The sequence below is a fragment of the Bubalus bubalis genome, chromosome 9 (genome assembly GCF_019923935.1).
Source record: "Bubalus bubalis isolate 160015118507 breed Murrah chromosome 9, NDDB_SH_1, whole genome shotgun sequence".
NCBI classification, from domain to species: Eukaryota; Metazoa; Chordata; class Mammalia; order Artiodactyla; family Bovidae; genus Bubalus; species Bubalus bubalis.
Window position 1 is genome coordinate 95993320 of NC_059165.1, and position 20001 is coordinate 96013320.

General features: G+C 47.3%; 1 protein-coding gene and 1 long non-coding RNA gene across 2 annotated transcripts; both read right to left on the bottom strand.

The window, feature by feature from the left end:
• Positions 1–862: 862 nt before the first annotated feature.
• QTRT1 (queuine tRNA-ribosyltransferase catalytic subunit 1) lies at positions 863–9142 on the bottom strand. The gene is made up of 10 exons (XM_006068368.3): positions 8841–9142; positions 8527–8595; positions 8293–8431; positions 4140–4218; positions 3912–4027; positions 1914–2052; positions 1593–1668; positions 1362–1471; positions 1189–1276; positions 863–1085 (listed from the first exon to the last, which is right to left on the bottom strand). The coding sequence occupies exons 1-10, from the start codon at positions 9081–9083 to the stop codon at positions 933–935; spliced, it is 1212 nt and encodes a 403-aa protein (XP_006068430.1). The 5' UTR covers positions 9084–9142; the 3' UTR covers positions 863–932.
• A 2318-nt stretch (positions 9143–11460) lies between these two features.
• Positions 11461–19961, bottom strand: LOC123335158. Its single transcript, XR_006553533.2, has 3 exons — positions 19478–19961; positions 13800–13965; positions 11461–12154 (listed from the first exon to the last, which is right to left on the bottom strand). It is a non-coding gene; the product is annotated as an uncharacterized LOC123335158 (long non-coding RNA).
• Between the last annotated feature and the right edge of the window lie 40 nt (positions 19962–20001).

The following is a 20001-nucleotide window of genomic DNA, read 5'->3' on the forward strand; positions in this document are numbered from 1 at the left end:
TATGTAACTGAGCCTCCAGTGAAAATAATGACTAGATGACTTGCAGCAGTTGATGAAACGTACACTTCTGTATACCTTCAACTATTAGAAGAGTGTAACTCTAGTTATGGGAAGATGCAGTAAGAAGGAATATTTTCCTGGACCATAACCAGAAGACAGGTGTACAGAGATCTTTGACTACTAGGACCTAGTCCAGTAATAGCATGCTGAGTGGCTTATCAATAAAATCTTCTCCAGAGAGCATTCCTAGTAGCATGGGACAAAATGGTCATGAAATGCCTCCCCGAGTCTGGTTGAATCTGTTACCATGATGGGGCGCTGTAACTGTCGCTTGCCAAGGACATTTGCCGTCTGCCTCCGTGGAGGCTGGATCCTGCACTGGTGCGGCTGCTGACCTTTGACCTGTCCTGAAGGGAGTTCAGGGCGGAGAACGAGGCGAGGCACTCTGTGCTCCAGGGAAACATGGAACAGGTCTTTGGCTAGTCAGATATTTTCAAGAACCGATTTCATGATCCCAATCCTTGCATCTCTTCAGATCTGGAAAAGCACTAAATCCCTTCAAGGTGACATCAGCTCCTCACTGCTTGCAGAAAACCTTTCGTAAAATCAGTGCCTGAATGCCTTGAACTCCTCCTTCACCAAAGTCTTATATACTGACCTCCCCCTACACTGCCTCTTCGGAGCAGTCTCTCAGCGCTATCTGAGGCTGTCTCGTGGGCTGCAGTCCTCATTTTGACCCAAAGAAAGGTTAACTCGCAACCCTCACCTTGTGCATCTTTTTAGTTGACGGGCCCCAGTGACACTCAGACCAGAAAGGTGACCTAGACAGGCCACTTCCCCAAGAAGACACAGACACACTCTGTTATAATTTAAAAAAAAAAAAGTCCTTCAATATATTCCATCCCCTTTTCCCTCCCTCCCCGCAAGCAGGGTCAACCCAGCGTGATCCCCACAGAGGCCAGGGCTTCAGTGGCCCAGGTGGGACAGAGGGTGGGGTCCCCATACATGGTGTTCATGAAGTCCCTCACAAAGGCAGGAAAGCGTTTCTCCACAATGCTGGCTCGCACAGCGCTCATCAGCCGCAGCTGCAGGGTGGGAGAAAGGCCAGAGGCAGGTCAGCCAGCAGCCAGCAGCCACCAGGAGACGCCCCCATCCCCCTGGCCTTGCTCCTCCCAGCTGCAGGCCCACCTGATAGGCGATGTTGTGAATGGTGAGGTGGTGCAGGGCTGCGGTGTTATCACTATGGAGCAGGGTGTGCAGGAAGGCCCGGCTGTGCCTGGGGACAGGAGGTGGAGGGTGGGCGCTGGTGGGGCCAGGTCCTACCCACCCCCGCCCTGCCCCCAGGCTCCATCCCCTCCTACTTCTGGCAGGTGGGACAGTCACACTCTGGGTCTATGGGGCGGAAGTCCTTCTCATACTGCTTCTTCTTCAGTTGCAGGTTCCCCGTGGGCACTAGCGCAGAGCCGAAGCGCTGGGGGTGGGGAGGAGGGAGAGAGGGAGGGGGCGTCAATCAGGTTTTCCCCTGCCTAGCCTCCCCCCACCTCAGCCCCGCCCCCGAATCCCTCCCCAGTTCCTCCTCTGCCCCAGCTCACCGCTGTCCGTGTAGGGAAGACACAGTCAAACATATCGCATCCGAGAGCCACGCAGACCACCAGATCGGTGGCATAGCTGGAGGGGCGGGGGGGACATACATGGTGGGGGTGGGTAGCAGAGAACCTCAAGCCCTGATCACACGCCCAGGGCCCCCCTCCTCCCAACATGGGCACCCTCACCCCCAGCAGAGGGCTCAGTCCCCTCCCAGGCAGGGCTGTGTCTTTCCCCAGTCCCCAACACCCCGGGACAGGGGTTCCCAGGAATCCACTCCCCACAGGCAGGGGTGGGGGTGGGCGGCATCTCCCTTCTCCTCCACGTACCCGACCCCCATCAGGTAGCGGGGCTTGTCCTTAGGCAGCCGCGACGTGCTCAGCGCCACCATCCTCCAGAACTCGCCCTTGCTCTCGCCCCCGCTCAGGCCCCCGATGGCGAAGCCTGGCACATCTCGCTTGGTCATCTCTGGGCGTGGAGGGGCAAGGGCAGGGGTGATCAGGCAGAAAGAAATAGGCCTCAGCCTCCTCCTCTTCACCCCCAGGAGAGAGTGGGTGTGTGTGTGTCTGTGTGCCCTGGGGCTGCTGGTGATGTCAGCTACTGTTTATAGAATGCCTGCGACACCTCCCCTTCAGTCCTCAGGAGAGGCCCAGGGCCCACGCTGCCTCAGCCAAAACCCCAGATGAAGCCAGATATGTTTCAGAATTTTCCACATTTTACAACCGTGCACATCCTACGTGAGGAGTAACTGCCTGTCATCGAATGCTGTAACGTTTTGACAGCAAAATGTGTACAGATCCTAACAACTGGGGTCAAGAGGTCTGGTCTTGCCACCAAATGAATTGCAAATCCCTGCAAGTTTTGGATCTGAGAGATGGGCAAACTGGGACTTCCCTGGAGGTCCAGTGGTTAAGACTCTGTGCTTCCTATGCAGGGAGCACAGGTTTGATCGCTGGTTGCGGAACTAAGATCCCACATACCACATGGTGCGGCCAAAAAATTAAATTAAGAAAAAAAAAAACACAAAAAACACACAGTCTTCACAAGAAACATAGTGATGCCAGGTGTAGGCGGGACACCTTGAACAAATTTTCCCCTTTATTCCTCACTTTGACCCGTTGCCATTGGGAATGGGTTTCCATTTGTATAGAGGAAGAAAGTGAGGCTCAGAGAGGTCAAGCCACTAGCCCAAGGGTGCACAGCCATGAGGCAACAGATCAAGGGGCTGGAGCCAGTTCCGTGGACTCCAGAATGCAGGGTCCTGCCTATGACACCTCACTGCCTTTGAGCCCCCATCTCTGCCCCCCCTTGTCTCCCTGGCCACAGCCGTGGTTCAGGCCCTGTCACCCACCCCGCCCCCCTGGCAACTACTCCAGCTTCCTCTCTGGACCTTATCCTTCCCATCCCACTGGGGTTTTTCCTCCCACTCGACAGCCCTCCACGGCTCCCCAAAACCTCAGTGTGGTGTCCCAGGCCCTCCACTGTCAGCACAATGCCTCGGGCCCAGCCCTTTGCTCCTGACCTACTCCCCAGGGATAGAGCAGCACAATGTAGGCATTAATGCTGTAGGCTGCAGAGTCCCAAGTCTGGGTACAAACCCCAGCTCTGAAATGTCCAAGCTGTGTGACTGAGAGTACGGGAACTTCACAGCTCTGTGCCTCAGTTTCCCCTTCTGTAATCTTGGGAATCTGCAAGTTCCCACATTACAGATCTTTATGAAAACTCCATGGGACAATCCATGAAGAGCATTTGGCAGAATGCCTGGTGAACACCTGGAAACTGATGTGTTCCGTGTGCTAAGTCGCTTCAGTCGTGTCTGAATCTGTGCGATCATATGGACTGTAGCCCACCAGGCTTCTCTGTCCATGGGATTCTCCAGGAAAGAATACTGGAGTGGGTTGCCATGGACTCCTCCAGGGGATCCTCCCAACCCAGGGATTGAATCTGTCTCTTATGTCTCCTGCATTGGCAGGCAAGTTCTTTACCACTAGCACCACCTGGGAGATTGATAGGTATTATTATTCTCCTAACGCTGTCTATTCCGTGATGCCCAGGGCCTTTGCTTCAGCCATTCCTTCCACCTAGAATGCTCTTTCGCCTAGTAACAACCACTCTCGTGAATTCCCTGGCAGTCCAGTGGTTAGGACTCCAAGATCTCACTGCCAAGGGCCAGGGTTCGATACCTGGTCAGGGAACTAAGATCCCACAAGCCCCGGGGTGCGATCAAAATTAAAACAAAAATAAAAACAACACTCTCTAAGCATGCCAGGCCCATGTGGGGCTCTCTGTGATAGAAAAGCCCTGGTCCTTTTGGCACATGGCTTTACCTTCAAGGCAAGTGGCTCGGAGATCCGCGTCCAGCCCCCCTTGGATGATGGCAAAGAGGTTCTGCTTGTCCGGCTGTCGATGGGCTGCTATGCACCGATCCAACCAGCGGATTGATCTGCAAGAGGACTCTGGTCATGAGCCCTAGGGACCTGGTGAGGGGCAGGGAGACTAGGCTGCAGGACCAGGAGGCCCTCCCCCTCCACACACACACACACACACACACACACCTGTACATGGCCTCTTCCACACGGGGCCCTGTCACAGTACTGCTGACCACATCATCCAGCTGCATAATGATGTCCGAGCCTGGAGAGACAGGACCACAGTCACTGGGAAAGCCCCCATGCTGAGGATGAGCGGGACCCCACAAGTCCCTCTCTAGGTCTTGCTGACTCCCACGTAACCCCCCCAATCTGTTTACAGCAACCAAGGAAGCATTTCAAAATCCACATCCTGGGTGGGGGGTGGGTAGGGGGGTGCTTCCCTGATGGCTCAGTGGTGAAGAATCTGCCTGTCAAGCCAATGCAGGAGACATGGGTTCAATCCCTGGTCCGGGAAGACCACACATGCCGCGGAGCAACTAAGCCCGTGCGTCACAACTACTGAGCCCTTGCCCTGGAGCCTAAGAACCCTAGAGCCCGGGCTCCGCAACAAGAGAGGCCATCACAGTGAAAAGCCTGCTCAGCGATGAAAAACCTGCACAGCGATGAAGACCCAGTGCAGCCAAAAATAAAATAAATAAAAATGTTAAAAAAAAACAAATGCACACCTGGGAACTTCCCTGGTGGTCCAGTGGTTAAGAATCAGCCTTGCAAAGCAGGGAATGAGGGTTTGATTCCTGGTCAGGGAACTAAGATCCCACATGCCTTGGGGCAACTAAGCCCGTGCTCCACAACTAGAGAGTTAGTGAACCATAATGAAAGGTCCCACGTGATGCAACAAAGATTGTGCCTGCTAAAACTAAGACTCGATGCAGCCAAATAAATAAAATTTTAAAAACAAAATCCACATCTGATTTTGCCACCTGCCAGCTAAAACCCTGCCCTGCATATAGAATAAAATCCTACCTGGGGAATTCCCTGGTGGTCCAGGGGTTAGAACTCAGTGCTGTCACTGCCGTGGCCCCAGGTTTGATTCCTGGTCGGGGAATTTAGATCTCACAAGCCCCACAGTGTGGCGGAAAAAAAAAACATTCCCACTTCTGCAAATTTATCCTTTAAGAACAAAACCAGAAGCTGCCAGGGTGGCTCAGTGGTAAAGAATCCGCCTGCCAATGCAGGAGACACAAGTTCGATCCCTGGTCCGGGAAGACTACATGCTGGAGAGCATCTAAGTCCATGCAACACAACTACTGAGCCTGTGTTTCTGGCTTTCAGAGCCAGAAAGCCGCAACTACTGAAGCCTGCATTCTGGAGGCCATTGTCCGCAACAAAAGAAGCCACTGAAATGAGAAGCTGGTGAACTGCAGTTAGATAGTGCCCTCTGCTCCCAATGGAGAAGGCAATGGCACCCCACTCCAGTACTCCTGCCTGGAAAATCCCATGGATGGAGGGGCCTGGTGGGCTGCAGTCCATGGGGTCACTAAGAGTCAGACACGACTGAGTGACTTTACTTTCACTTTTCACTTTCATGCATTGGAGAAGGAAATGGCAACCCACTCCAGTGTTCTTGCCTGGAGAATCCCAGGGATGGGGGAGCCTGGTGGGCTGCCGTCTATGGGGTCACACAGAGTTGGACACGACTGAAGCGCCTTAGCAGCAGCAGCAGCTCCCAATAACTAGAGAAAAGGCTTCACAGCAACGAAGACCCAATACAGCCAAAAATAAAATAAATAAACAAAATTATTTAAAAAAAAGAATAAAACGATGTGTGTACCAAGTGATTCCTCATGGTGTGTTGGGAGTCTAAGCATCCTTCATAGGGGTCGAGTTAAGGTTCTTTCCCACAATTCCAAAATCCAGAAACTTCTCAAAAATCAAAGGATTTTTCTTGTGCTAATGGGATACTCATGTGGTAACAAAACTTGACTCAGTTGTCATCTTTTAAACAACCCAATTTACCAAGAAGATTCGTAAGTGTTAATGCAATAAATGTAAAGCGTATATACCATATGATCCAGCAATTCCACTCCTGGATATATACCCAAAAGGACTGAAAGCAGGGTCTCAGAAATATTTACACAGCCAGGTTCACAATACCAATATTCACCAGATTTAAAAGCTGAAAGCAACGCAAGTGTCCATCAACAGCTGAATAGATGAACAAAATGGGATAGAGACACCCCATGGACTATTACGGAGCCCTAAAAAGGAAATTCTGCCACACGATGTAACATGGGTGAACCTTGAGGACATCATGCCAAGTGAAATAAGCCAATCACAGAAAGACAAGTACTGTATATTTCCACTTATACGAGGTTCCTAGAGGAGTCAAATTCATAGAGAGGAATGGTAGGTACCAGGGGCTGGAGGAAGGAGAATGGAAAGTGAGTATTCCATGGGGACACGAGTTTCACTGTGGGAAGATGAAAAGTTCTGAAGATGGATGGTGGGGATAGTTATACAACAAGGTGAATGTACTTAACACCAATGAACTGGACACTTAAGGATTAAGATGGTAAATTTATGTTATGTGCATTTTATTACAATTTTTTAATTAGAAAAAAAAAAAATGAAGTGTAATACCACAGGGTACTGCCCCAGGCCTCACTGAGGTACTGTGTAATGAATGGTATGTACCCTCTATTATCTTTCTAAAATGTAGGCATTCTGATACCTATCTGGCCCCAAGAACTTCAGATTAGAGACTATGGACTTATAGATCAGAAAAGCTCAACGAAATATTGCCACAATGTGTCATTATAGGAAAAAAGCACAGTGTACCATGCTAGCCAAAGACGGGGTGATGAGAGAAGCAACAAGGGTTTTAACTGCAATGCAGTGAGATGTATCAAATACATGTAAACCCCTGAGTTCAGGGCAATCCTTAAAAACTAAACATTAGTTTGTCATTAATAGAGGGTGCTAAGTAATCAACCCATGAAAACTATTAAGAGGGAAAAGAATGAATCCTACTCTTCCTACATGACCGAAATTATTCATACTTGGTCTCCCAGGAGTAGGTGAGAAACTTCTCTCTTTACGGAAGTAATCTGGCTAATAAATGAAGAAAGAGGGACTTCCCTTGGTGGCCCAGTGGCTAAGACACCATGCTCCTATTACAGGGGGCCAGAGTTCCACCCCGATCAGGGAACTAGATCCCACACGCTGCAACTAAGAGTTCACCCGCCATAATTCAATAGTACAGATGTCACAAATGAAAAAACAAAAAAAAGATCTCATACGCCCAAACAAAGATGGAAAGGCCCTCGTCTTTCTAATTAAGACCTTTTCATCATTCCTTGCCTCCTCTTTGGACTGCAAGCTCCATAGGTGGTATGGTACCAGAGCCCAGGCCCATAGCTATAAGCAGAAACCACAGAATATCTGGATAGAGGGATCTAAAAGCATCAATCTGCTTGGAAGATAGAATGTTTTGAACCTGTTTTCATAGCACTTTAGATTAAGAAATGCTAATCGTCTACATCAAAAAATGTACGTTATTGATGGAGATGGAAGGGGTCTAAAGCCTCCTTGTCACCCCCATTATTTCAACATATCTTTGCCCAGCTAATTTACTATCTGAGAGAAACAACCGACAAAGGTCTGCATAGTCAAAGCTATGGTTTTTCCAGTAGTTATGTATGGATGTGAGAGTCGGATCAAAAAGAAGGCTGAGCGCCAAAGAATTGATGACTTCAAACTGTGGTGCTGGAGAAGACGCTTGAGAGTCCCTCAGACTGCAAGGAGATCAAATCAGTCAATCCTAAAGGAAATGAACCCTGAATATTATTCACCGGAAGGACCAATGCTGAAGCTGAAGCTCCAATACTTTGGCCACCTGATGGGAAGAGCTGACTCACTGGAAAAAAACCCTTATGCTGGGAAAGATTGAGGGCAGGAGGAGAAGGGGTGACAGAGGATGAGATTGTTGGATGGCATCAACTCAATGGACTTGACTTTTAGCAAACTCTGGGAGATAGTGAAGGAGAGGGAAGCCTGGCGTGTTGCAGTCCATGAGGTCGCAGAGTTGGAAAGGACTGAGCAAGTGAACAACGATAACAAAGAGAAACAACCGCAATAAAGATAACACTAAATGCTACTATAAGTCAGGCACTGTGATAAGAGATTTACCGAAATTACATCATTATCTTTGTAAACTATCCCCATTTAGGATGATTAAACTGAGGGTGAGGGACTCGCCCAGAGCCAAGCATCACCAAAGGAGCAGGCCCATTTCACCTCCACCAGGGGAAGGAGCGACTCCCCAGGATCCGCTCACCTAGCGCATTCTGGATCTCCACGGACCTCTCTGGGCTCAGAAGGGTCTCATCACCGTCATAAGGGGAGCGGAAACGGACGCCCTCCTCCGTCACTTCAGACAGGGACACCAGGGACACCATCTGGAAGCCGCCGCTGTCCTGAGGGAGATCCCACCGCAGGGCTGTCAGGTACTGGATGGGGAATATCTACCCCTAAGGAATGCCCTCGAACCCCGGCCTCGACCCCACCTTACCGTCAGCAGATTGTGGGGCCAATTCATAAAGCCGTGGAGACCTTGGGCCTTCTGGATCAGCTCTGGGCCCTGGTTTGGCGGAAGAAAGGGTCAGGTTAGGGGTGAGTGCAACCCTGGGTTCAAATGTTGGGGGCGACAGGGTTGGCCAGCTTCCATCCTCGCCGGTCCCTCACGCCCAGCACAAGGCCTGGGCCACCCGGGACCCTCGATACGCGTTTGTCGATAGATTTTGGGAGGCGTGCTCAGGTCTAGGGAATCTCCTGGGCTCCTCCACGCTCTGCCGCCGCCGCCCCGCTGGGGCGCAGCCCACCCACCGGCCTCAGACCCAGATGGTAGGTGTTGCCCAGGCAGATGCGGCAGCCCAGCGCGTCCAGTTGCTCGGCCGTGATGCCCTTCATTGTGGCCTGCGTGCCCACTGGCATGAACACTGGAGTAGCCACCGGTCCGTGTGGCAGCCGCAGCTCCCCGGCTCGGGCCCTGGAGCGGCTACACTCGGCCACCAATCGCATGATCCGCGGGGCCGACTCCAGCGAAGTCTGGCTGGCGGCTGCCGCCATCTTGCCTGCATTAACCACGTGAGCTGTGGAACATCCTGGGCGGCGCCATGTTGCCTGAGGTCACGTGGCGCGCGATGAGGGCGGAAGCTTGGGGACAGCGTCAGATGAACCATGGAAACGGATGCCGTCCCGCTCCTCTCCGCTGGGTACCCGGTTTGTTCCCACAGGCAGCGGACAAAAGTGTTAAAATTTTCTTGGTTTGGAGGCCCATTCCTGCCACTTCCTCGCAGTCAGAGCCTCTCTAAGGTCTGATTGTATCCGCCATCAGATGGCACGAATTTATTACCTAAACATAAGGATATCTTGAATGTTGAATGACAAGATCTAAGTATATAGATTTTTACACCGTGCTTTATGTAGTCTTTTGTCTTTTTTTGGCCGCGCCTCACAGTTTGCGGGATCCTAGTTCCCCAACCAGGACTCCAACCTGGGCAGAGTCCTAACCACTAGACAACCAGGAGAGTCTCTGTTTAGTCTATCTTGATTATTGCCTTGCTCCAATGGCTTAGAACAGGACATAGCACATAGTACATACTCAATAAGCATCAGTTTATGCAATGAAAGAACGACAGATTTACAGAAGGGGAGACTGTTCGACCATTCATTCAACTTATATCTATAGATACATCCCCACTAGTGCCAGCCTCCATGCTGCACAGGGGTGAAAGAGGATGGGTCACGAATTTATTAAGCACTGGTTGTGTTTCACTAATAATAACAGCAATGTGAAAGTGAAGGTGTTAGTCGTTCAGTGCTGTCCAACTCTGCGATCCCCCGTGGACTGTGGCCCACCAGGTTCCTCTGTCCATGGAATTCTCCAGGCAAGAATACTGGAGTGGGTAGCCATTCCCTTCTGCAGTGAATCTGCCCAACCCAGGAATCAAACCTGGGTCTCCTGCATTGCAAGCAGATTGTTTACCGGCTGAGCCAGGGAAGTCCAATACGTGTTTGTGGCTCAGTCGTATCCAACTCTTACATATGTTTTATTAATCTTGGGATTGGAAATGGAGCTGATATCTATTCTTGCCAGCAGAGGGCGCGTTTGCCCTAGAAGCCTTCCTTTCAGGACCACTGGCCTAAACTGGACTCACCTCAGCAAAACGCTGATCTACAAGCCTTGGGCTAATGCTACGGGTTTCTCAGTGTGGTGGAGTCCTCACTGAGGCCACGCCTGGAAAACATCCACCAATAAAGCCCACCTTAGGGCCTTTGCATTTGCTATCGCCATTGTCAGTAACATTCATCTGATATACCCATGTCCAGGTTATATTCTCACTGCCCCATTCCTCTTGACTTTCCCAATCTTTTTTAATAATTTATTTTCTAATTTTTATTTTTGGTTGCACAGGGTTTTCGTTGCTATGCTCAGGCTTTCTCTAGTTTCCACAAGAAAGGGCTGCCCTTTATTGTGGTGCTCGGGCTTCTCATTTGGTGGCTTTTCTTGTTGCAGAGCATGGGGCTCTAGGTGCTTGGGCTTCAGTAATTGTGGCACATGGGCATAGTTGTTCCGCAGCATGTGGATCTTCCTGGACTTCGGATTGAGCCCGTTTCCCCTACATTGGTAGGTTCTTATCCAGTGTACCACCAGGGAAATCCCCCAATCTTTTTTAAAAATAATTTCATTTATTTATTTATTTTTGGCTGCACTGAGTCTTCACTGCTGCTCAGGCTACTCTCTAGTTGTGGTGTGCTGGCTGCTCATTGGGGTGGCTTCTCTTGTTGCGGAACACGGGCTCTAGGGTGCACAAACTTTAGTAGCTGCAGCTTTAGGGCTCTAGAGCACAGGCTCAATAGTTGTGGCCCATGGGTTTTTTGCTCCATGGCATGTGGGATCCTCCTGGATCAGGGATCAAACCTGTATGTCCTGCATTAACAGGGAGATTCTTTACCACTGAGCCCCCAGGGATGACTTCCAATCTTAAGAAACTTCCAGGGACTTCTGTGGTGTGCTGGAGTCCAGCCCCAGCAGGATCCAGGGGTACCCTCAGGAGAGACAGTGTTGGCGTCAGCGAGAGAGAGAGAGAGAGAGAGAAAGAATGACACGGGGAGACCAAGCTTCAGTGAGAGAGGCCCATAGCTTTATTTTCAGAAGGAGCTTTTATACCCTAAGTTGTATGTAGAAGATAATAGGGGGTGCAAAGTCATGCAAGGTCAGCAGTCCTTGACCCTTATCGAAACCAGGCTTTCTTTCTGCAAACCTATCATATACAAAGGCTTTAGGTGATTTACATCATCTTCTGGTCAGGAGACCTGCTAACATTCTTCTTCTGATAAAGGTTAGTCAACCAGAAAAACTTATTTTCTCCAAAGGTGATTTTTCTTAAAGTTTGGTGCCACTCCCTGAAAGCACTAGATAGAGTTGCATTCCTATAGGGCAAAAGGTGCAGTGGGGATAATCAAGGGGAGAATTTATTAACTCAAGGGTCTAAGGTTGTTAACATTAAAGCTTCTACTTATTTTCTATATACCAACTATATTAATCAATACACTCCCAGGGACACAGTGAGTGGGTAAGGGATATGGAAACTTGGCAGCAAGCATTAGCTCAACAAAGAAATCCTCTACTTAGTTGTATTTTAACAATATTAACTCCCCTAGAAGCTCTGCATTGTTAGAATATCTTAAGCTTCCTGTGCTTCTCTGGTTGGGAGGCTGTGAACAATCACATGTGTAGCTGTAAGAGTCCAGAAACCTATCAGGCAAGTTAGAGAGCTATCTGAGGGATCTGAATTGGAACACACCTATTATACCCTGGAGACTTATTAACTAGAGCTCTAAGTTGATTTTCTTACAGAGAAAGGTGGTCAGGGATAGCCCCCCATAAATGTCAGAGGAGTTGGTGAAAGTCGTAAAATAGTAAAACAAACAGATTCTGGTTTTGGGGTAGACGCTCAGGCAGGTCCAGGGGGGCCCCTCGAGGTCTGACTCGCCTTGCCCATCAGGCCTCTTCCGCATGACCTTGTCATGGGTGGGAATTCCCGTGCTGGCTCCTGGCATCTCCCCCTTTTTTGTTTCTTAAGACAGCCAGATGTAATTCAGTCGCAAGCTTCTGAGTGCTCTGTCAAAGAATTCTGACAATACAAGGAAGAATAATTATGAAAAGCAGAATTACAGCGGCCACAGCAGCATAGCTAAAAATAGTAGACAGAATGTTCTTTCCTGAAATAAAGTTAGAGAATGTATGGAAAAAGTCACTTGCTACTCCTGCGGCAGTAAAATCTAATCAGGAGTGTTCCATGGTCTTTATCTGATTGTGAAGTTTCCCTAAATCTAAACTAATATTGGAGCTGTTCCAGACATCTGAAATATGATTTTTAATCTTTTCCCAGTCATAATCTGTCTCGTTTACTTTCAAGGGTGTTACACATATCCACCGGTAGTTGGCATGACAGGACAGTGCCAATTTCACTTTTAATGCCTGTAATTCAGTTCCAGTATGTATTATTGCTTTCTTCTAGGGCGTCTATCCTCATTTCTAGTTTCCTGTCTATAGCTTCCTGTGTTGCCAATGTTAAAGAAACATTTTTGGACATAGTATCAACACATTGAGCAGTATATACTTGTTGAGTTAATGATATTGCTGCCACAGTAACAGAAGTAATTGCAGTTATCAAAGCTGCTATTCCCAGGATCAGTAGGCCCACAAACCACTGTGATCGCATTAAATCCTGTAGTTGTTGTAATACAGCAAGACCATAATTATATCAATGTGTGGTTACAGTTTCAGGCACCATAAGATAGGGTGGACGTTGCAACACCACAAAAGAGCAAACATTATATTGGGGGGTCAAACAAGATGAGAGCATACATTGTTCACAAGACACTACATGAGGTCCACCTGAATAATTCATTTGTATATTAAGTCTTTTGGAATCATTAGAGAAGAGAAAAACATAAGGCGAGGGTAGACAAGCTAAAATAGAATAAGTAGAAATATTTTCTGGCTGGGTTAAGGTAATAGGGGCAGTGGCAGTAAGGGCCCTCCAAATTTCTGGTTGTCAAAAAGTTCTGCCCTTAGCCGCATAAGACAGCATAGGAGGAACAAATTGATTATGATGCCATCTAGTGGCGCATAATGGCCAAGGAACTGGATTTTCTTTCCAATTGTCAAATCTACCGTTAAATGCATCATCGGTCGTTGGATCCTGACCTGGATCCGGGTTGCTCCAGTCCTGAATGGTATAATTTCCTCCTCCTGGTATTCTGTAATCAATTCTAGAATTATAAGTACAAGATTTCCAAATTGGATACCCGGAACGACCATCTATGGTGTTCCATACGACATCTGAAGGGGCAGCATTATGACAATTTGGATATTTTGGTGGAGATTTGGAAAGCAGGGATTTGTAGGGGTCAAGGATCCTGGGCATACGAGCCAGTAATATCCAAACTGACCGGTAATTTGAGGATGGGGAATCTGTCAGAATTGCTTTTTTAGAGGCTCCAATACATCCTTCTTTGGTAGGAGTAATAAAGCTTCCTGTATTATCAAAGGGGAAGTTGAAACAAACAGGAAGATCGTCTGTTAATCCCTTAAAGGTATAATTGAAATTAATAGGGTATTTATCCTTTGTATCGGAAGCGTATGATCCTCCCAATAACTGAGGCTGGTTTGTGTGGACCCATATAGGGTCACTGTTCCAAGTAACTACTTGAAAGGAGGATCTGGGAAGTATGCCCAATACTTTTCTGGAGCGAGGGGGAGGAGGCGCTTACCTGGCAAGATAGTAAGGCAAGCAGAGCAATAAACACTCTCTCAGGAGAGGCTGGAGAGCCCTGCAGGGAAGCTACCCCTTGTGCCTGGTGACAGAGCATCTTAATCTGTCCCCAGGTAGGTATGGAGGCTTGTTGAGTTGCACGAGCTGGGCGTCCTGGTGGTCTCCTGCGGGGTAAAGAATTAGGGGGGGACAATATCTTTTAGACGGAGTTGTGACATCTGTCTGGTGGGTGGTTCCTCTTTCTGTTCATCCGGGATCTCTGGTGTCATCTGTCTCGAGGTCAGCTGGACTTCCCGTATCGGCGGAGGGAGTGGAGGTAGAGGAGGTCCCTTCCTTTTTTGTGGTCGAGGCAATGGGGGGACCAGGTGCCTGGGGGGCTGCGACATGACGAATCAGTCTGTCCAGGATCCAAATTGGAGAATCTGCGTCCTGTGGAAAAACACAAGCATATCCTCGGCCGCTAGTTAATAATGGGTCGGGACCCCTCCATTGTCCAGAGAGGAGGTCCTTCCACTTCACCAACGGCTTTATATTCTGTCGTTCTGGGCACCAATGGCTCCGGATGAATCAACATTCAGGTTATTTATTACAAAGAGCATGCTGCAGATCTGATGGGGGGAACTATGTTTAAATTCCCCTTCCTGTAATTTTTGAATTTGTATTTTTAATGTTTGATGTGTTCTTTCTACTATAGCTTGTCCCTGTGGATTATAGGGGATGCCTGTGTTATGTTTTATTTGAAACTTTATACAAAATTCTTGGAAAGACTTAGAAGTGTAAGTAGGGGCATTATCAGTTTTTAAAGCTTTTGGTAGACCTAAATATGAAAAACAAGTAAAGAGATGTCATACTACATCCTTATATGTCTCTCCAGTGCGAGCAGTTGCAATAATGACATGAGAAAAAGTATTTACAGTTACATGAACAAAAGACAATTTTCCAAATGAGGAGACATGAGTTACATCCATCTGCCAGAGTATATTAGGTCTGACACCGCGAGGGTTAGCTCCCATAGGTAAATTATTTATAGTAGTGGGACAATGTGAACAGGAATGAACAATCTCTCGAGCAGATTCTTGAGGAATCTGAAATTTATATCTTAATGCAGTAGCATTTTGATGATGGAGTGAATGAGAGGCTCGGGCTTCTTCAAAAGCAGAGGCCACTGTAACCTTGGTTAGTGAATCTGCCAGATCATTTAAGACATTTAAAGGTCCGTCTGGGCAGTCCAGAATGAGCTTGAATGTGGCCAATAAAAAATGCTCAGTTTCCTTTCCAAATTTGTTGCTGCAGTTTAGTTAACAAGTGAAATATTGTGGTTTTGTTTTCAGGTAAAACTGCAGTCTTAATGTGCAGAAACAGCCTGACCACATACTGAGAGTCAGAGTAAAGGTTAAATTCCTCCTCTGCGAACATAACAAAGGCCTCTATAACAGCTATGAGTTCAGCTCTTTGAGCTGAAGTTTCTTGTGTTTGTAAAACCTTATGCTGATTTCTTTTAACTATAGAAGCTCTGCCATTAGCTGACCCGTCAGTAAAGGCCATTTGAGCATCTGGAATGGGGAATTGTTTGCACCTAACAGGAAAAATAACTGGGTGTCTAGATATAAAGTTTAACAAAGCATGTGAGGGTAAATGATGCAGAATTTGACCAAAATAGTTTCCTATAGCAATCTGCCAATTTTCATCAAACATTAGAAGAGCGTCAAGCTGTTCTTTGTTATATGGAATTACAATTTCTGATGGCTCTTTACCAAATAATTCAATGTTCCACTTTCTTCCTTTTAATATCAACTTAGCTATCAGCCCTGGATAAGAAGCCACTACCTTTTTAGCTTGAGCAGGAAGATGGACCCACTCTAGGGGGCCGTTTTGCCATAAAATCCTCGTAGGTGCAGTTGGGGTAGCCAGGCAAAGGAATTGCCAGACAGTTGTCAGTTCAATTCTTTTCACATAACTATCAGATAAAGCCTTTTCTACTTTGTGTAGGGCCTCCTGGGCCTCAACAGTTAATTGCCTTTTTGAAGTTGGATCAGGATCCCCACGCAGAATGTTGAAAAGAGGCTTCAGCTCAGAAGTGGTTAGTTTTAAATAGGGCCTTATCCAATTAATATCACCTAAAAGTTTTTGATATTCATTCAGAGTAACAAGATGGTCCTTTCTTAATTTTAGTGGGGCATGAGTTACTGTTTCTGAATTTACAACTCTTCCTAAATAAGTTATGGGTGGATTGGTTTGAATTTTTTCCGGGACAACTTTCAAGCCTCTAGCCAGTAATGCCTGAGTTAATTCGTGAAGAACAGCTTGCAGTTGGGCCCTATCTGGGTGAGCTATGAGGATATCATCCATGTAATGGATCATGTACACTTGTTCATATTTAGCCCTAATATCTTCTAGAGCAGCATTAACAAATTTTTGACATAAGGTAGGGCTATTTTTCATTCCCTGGGGTAACACTTTCCATTGAAATCTCAAATAAGGCTGTTTAAAAATTTCTGAAGGGAGACTAAAGGCAAATCGCTTTTTATCTTTGGTATTTAAGGGAATGGTAAAGAAACAATCCTGTAAATCAATAACAATTATATCCTTTGGGAATAGCTACCGGGGAAGGGAGCCCGGGTTGTAAGGCCCCCATATCTTCCATAGTGGCATTAATGGCTCTCAAATCTTGTAAGAGTTGCCACTTACCAGATTTTCTCTTAATAACAAAAATGGGAGTATTCCACGGACTATTAGAGGGCTCAATGTGTCCTAATTGCAACTGCTCAAAAACTAAAGTCTTAGCTGCCAATAATTTTTCTTTAGGTAGAGGCCACTGTTCTACCCACACTGGATCTTGAGATTTCCATGTGATAGGGTTGGCAGCAAAAACAATGGCCTCCATTATAAATTTGGATACCCTAATCCAGTACGTTGCTGTCGAGGAGTTGGGCAGATTGGCTCAATTATTCCTGTCTGTTATTTGCCTAATCCTTTTGATGGATCATAGCCCATATGGAGCATTTGGGAGGTCACTTTGTCATCGGGGCTAAAAAGCAGCACTCCCATTTGAGACAGCACGTCCCTCCCCCATAGGGTAAAGGGGAGCGAAGGAACTACATAGGGTTGGAAAGTTCCACAGTTATCCTCAAACCGCCAATCTAATATTTTCGCACTCTTAACTACTGCAGGGGCTCTCCCTAATCCCACAGCTCATTTTCAGTAGTATGGGTTGGCCAGGAGCTGGGCCAGTCTTTCCCAGCAATGCAGGAGACATCTGCTCCTGTGTCTAAAAGCCCCACAATAGACTTGCCACTGACCAGGATATTTTTCATGGGGCGTTTCTGAGTAATTTCTGTTATCCAAAAGACCATATCACTGGATCCAAATCCTTTTTCCTGTCTCTCACTTTGAGTAGCGGTGTGTCCTATGGCAGTGTAGTAGGGCAAAAGTAAAAGTTGAGCTGTTCTTTGTCCCCGATGAATTTGTGTAGTTTTAGTTGGGGGTGAAATCATTATCTGAATTTCTCCTGTATAATCTGAATCAATCACTCTGGGGATAATTGTAAGACCTTGCATAGCTAAGGAGCTTCTGCCTAATATAATTCCCACCAGGCCTGTTGGTAATGGACCTTTAACCCCTGTAGGGATTTTTATAGTAGGACTATCTGGTGTTAATATTGTTGAGGTGGTGGAACTGAGGTCCAGTCCTGCGCTGCCTGGGGTTGCTCTGATGAGTTCTGCGATGGGACGAAGGGTATGAATGGGTTCAGCGTCGTTGCCCCAATCGTTGTCGGGGCCTGAGGCTGGCCCCTCAACCCGTTTCCCTACTGCTGGTCAGGAACTAGCAAGGTTCCGTTTTTATGGAATTTTGATCTGCAGTCCTTTGTCCAGTGATATCCCTTCTGACAACGAAGGCAAGGAGTCTTAGGGAGATTAGGAGTCACAGCCAGGGAGGCAGGATTTGGCAGAGAAGAACCAGCTGTTTTTTGGGGGCAAGCACAGATAAAGTGCCCCTCCCGGCCACAAGAAAAGCAGGCTTTGGACAGGTTAGTATTCTGTCCTTGATTATTTAAATAACTCTTTGACGGATTATTCCTGCCTGCAAACAAGGATTGAACCGTCTGTTGATAAGAACTTCCTTTTATGGCTGCAGCTATGGCCATGCTCCGCATCATTGCTGGTCCTACATCTGCGCATTGCTTGATGTAATCTCCTATCTCCCCAGATTTTTTTATAGGACGTAGGATGGCCTGGCAGGTAGAATTAGCATTTTCAAATGCCAGTTGTTTTACCAATATTCCAGCTGCCTCATCACTAGGAATTACCCTGTGAATTCCCTCTAGAAGTCGTGATACAAAGTCCTCATATGGCTCTTCTGGTTTTTGTTTAATGTTAGAAAAGGAAGAGGTTGATTCTTTCCCTTGAGGCAATGATCGCCAGGCCCCAAGGGCGCAGGCTGTTACCTGGTCTAAAGCCTCTCTGTCTAGACCCATCTGATCTCTAATTGTATCAAATTCATTAATTCCCTCCAACATTTCTTGTACAGTGTGCCTCGGGCCATATCTGCGGTTAGCACTAGCCTGCTTTCGGGTGAGGTCCTCATATTCAGCTCTCTAGAGTAGATATGTCCTCCAGACAGACAAGCCTTAGTGACTGTTTTCCAGTCATGTGGGATCATCCATCTGGCCGCTAAGGCGTCTAACAATGTAAGGGTGTATGGAGCTGTAGCCCCGTATAAAGCACAAGCCTGTTTGAGTTCTTTAATCAGTTTCATTGAAAGGGGTTCCCAGGAGGGGACGTCTCTCCCATCCCTTTCCTCAAAAATTACAGAAAAACAAGCCTCAAGGTGGGGACCAAATTCATCTTCGGGACTAGAAAAAACCCTTCTCTGAGAAACTCCTAGCGGAGGCCCCTTCCCCTCATAAGGAGGAGGAGGTATGGGGGGATGGGAGCATCCCATGTTTCTCTTTTCCTGTTCTGGAGATTTAACTGTTTGCTGTTTGGATCTTACGAATGGTCTGATTGGGGATGTTTCTCTCAAGCTCTTAGGAGCATCTTTAGCTGAAAAAGACCAATCTTCATCAGAATGATAGCGAGCTGCTGCTTCTTCTAAATCTTTTTCATCTTGGGGCGAAAGCTGTTCCTCCTTTTCATCCCCGCTTTCTAAATGACTATTGGTGTTCATGGCAGCCAGCATACTTCTTAACTGCCGATAGCTAGGCTTGGACTCTTCCTCCTCACTTTCCTCCTTAATAGGCACTCGTTCAGATTCATGAGCAGGGTCTAAAGCATCTCTAATCATATTCCATAAGGGAAAGGTATCAGTGGGCACCCTTTCCGGACCATGCAGAGTGTAATAAGTTTTTAACTGTTTCCCTACCTTTTCCCATGTATCTGAGTTAACAGTGCCCTCTTCTGGAAACCAAGGACACTGTTCTTGTACAAATGTAAAAAAGGATTGAACACTAGCCTTTTTAACCTTAATTCCTCTTTTGTTTAACAATTGCAAGATTACTCCTATAAAGAGTTGTTGTTCTTTTGACTCCTTGTTACCCATGTCAGAGATTTCTGTCTGCAAGGAAAGATTCAACACTACCCACTCCTACTCACCCTACCTATCTTATGCAGGGGGGTCCGCGGCACCCTGAGTGGGGTCCTAGCCGCCCCGAAAAACTGCACAATGGGGGAGACTTACCTTCGGGACCCTGTTCAGGTGCCACTTACTGGGGTCCAGCCCCAGCAGGATCCAGGGGTACCCTCAGGAGAGACGGCGTCGGCGTCAGCGAGAGAGAGAGAGAGAGAAAGAATGACACGGGGAGACCAAGCTTCAGTGAGAGAGGCCCATAGCTTTATTTTCAGAAGGAGCTTTTATACCCTAAGTTGTATGTAGAAGATAATAGGGGGTGCAAAGTCATGCAAGGTCAGCAGTCCTTGACCCTTATCGAAACCAGGCTTTCTTTCTGCAAACCTATCATATACAAAGGCTTTAGGTGATTTACATCATCTTCTGGTCAGGAGACCTGCTAACATTCTTCTTCTGATAAAGGTTAGTCAACCAGAAAAACTTACTTTCTCCAAAGGTGATTTTTCTTAAAGTTTGGCGCCACTCCCTGAAAGCACTAGATAGAGTTGCATTCCTATAGGGCAAAAGGTGCAGTGGGGATAATCAAGGGAAGAATTTATTAGCTCAAGGGTCTAAGGTTGTTAACATTAAAGCTA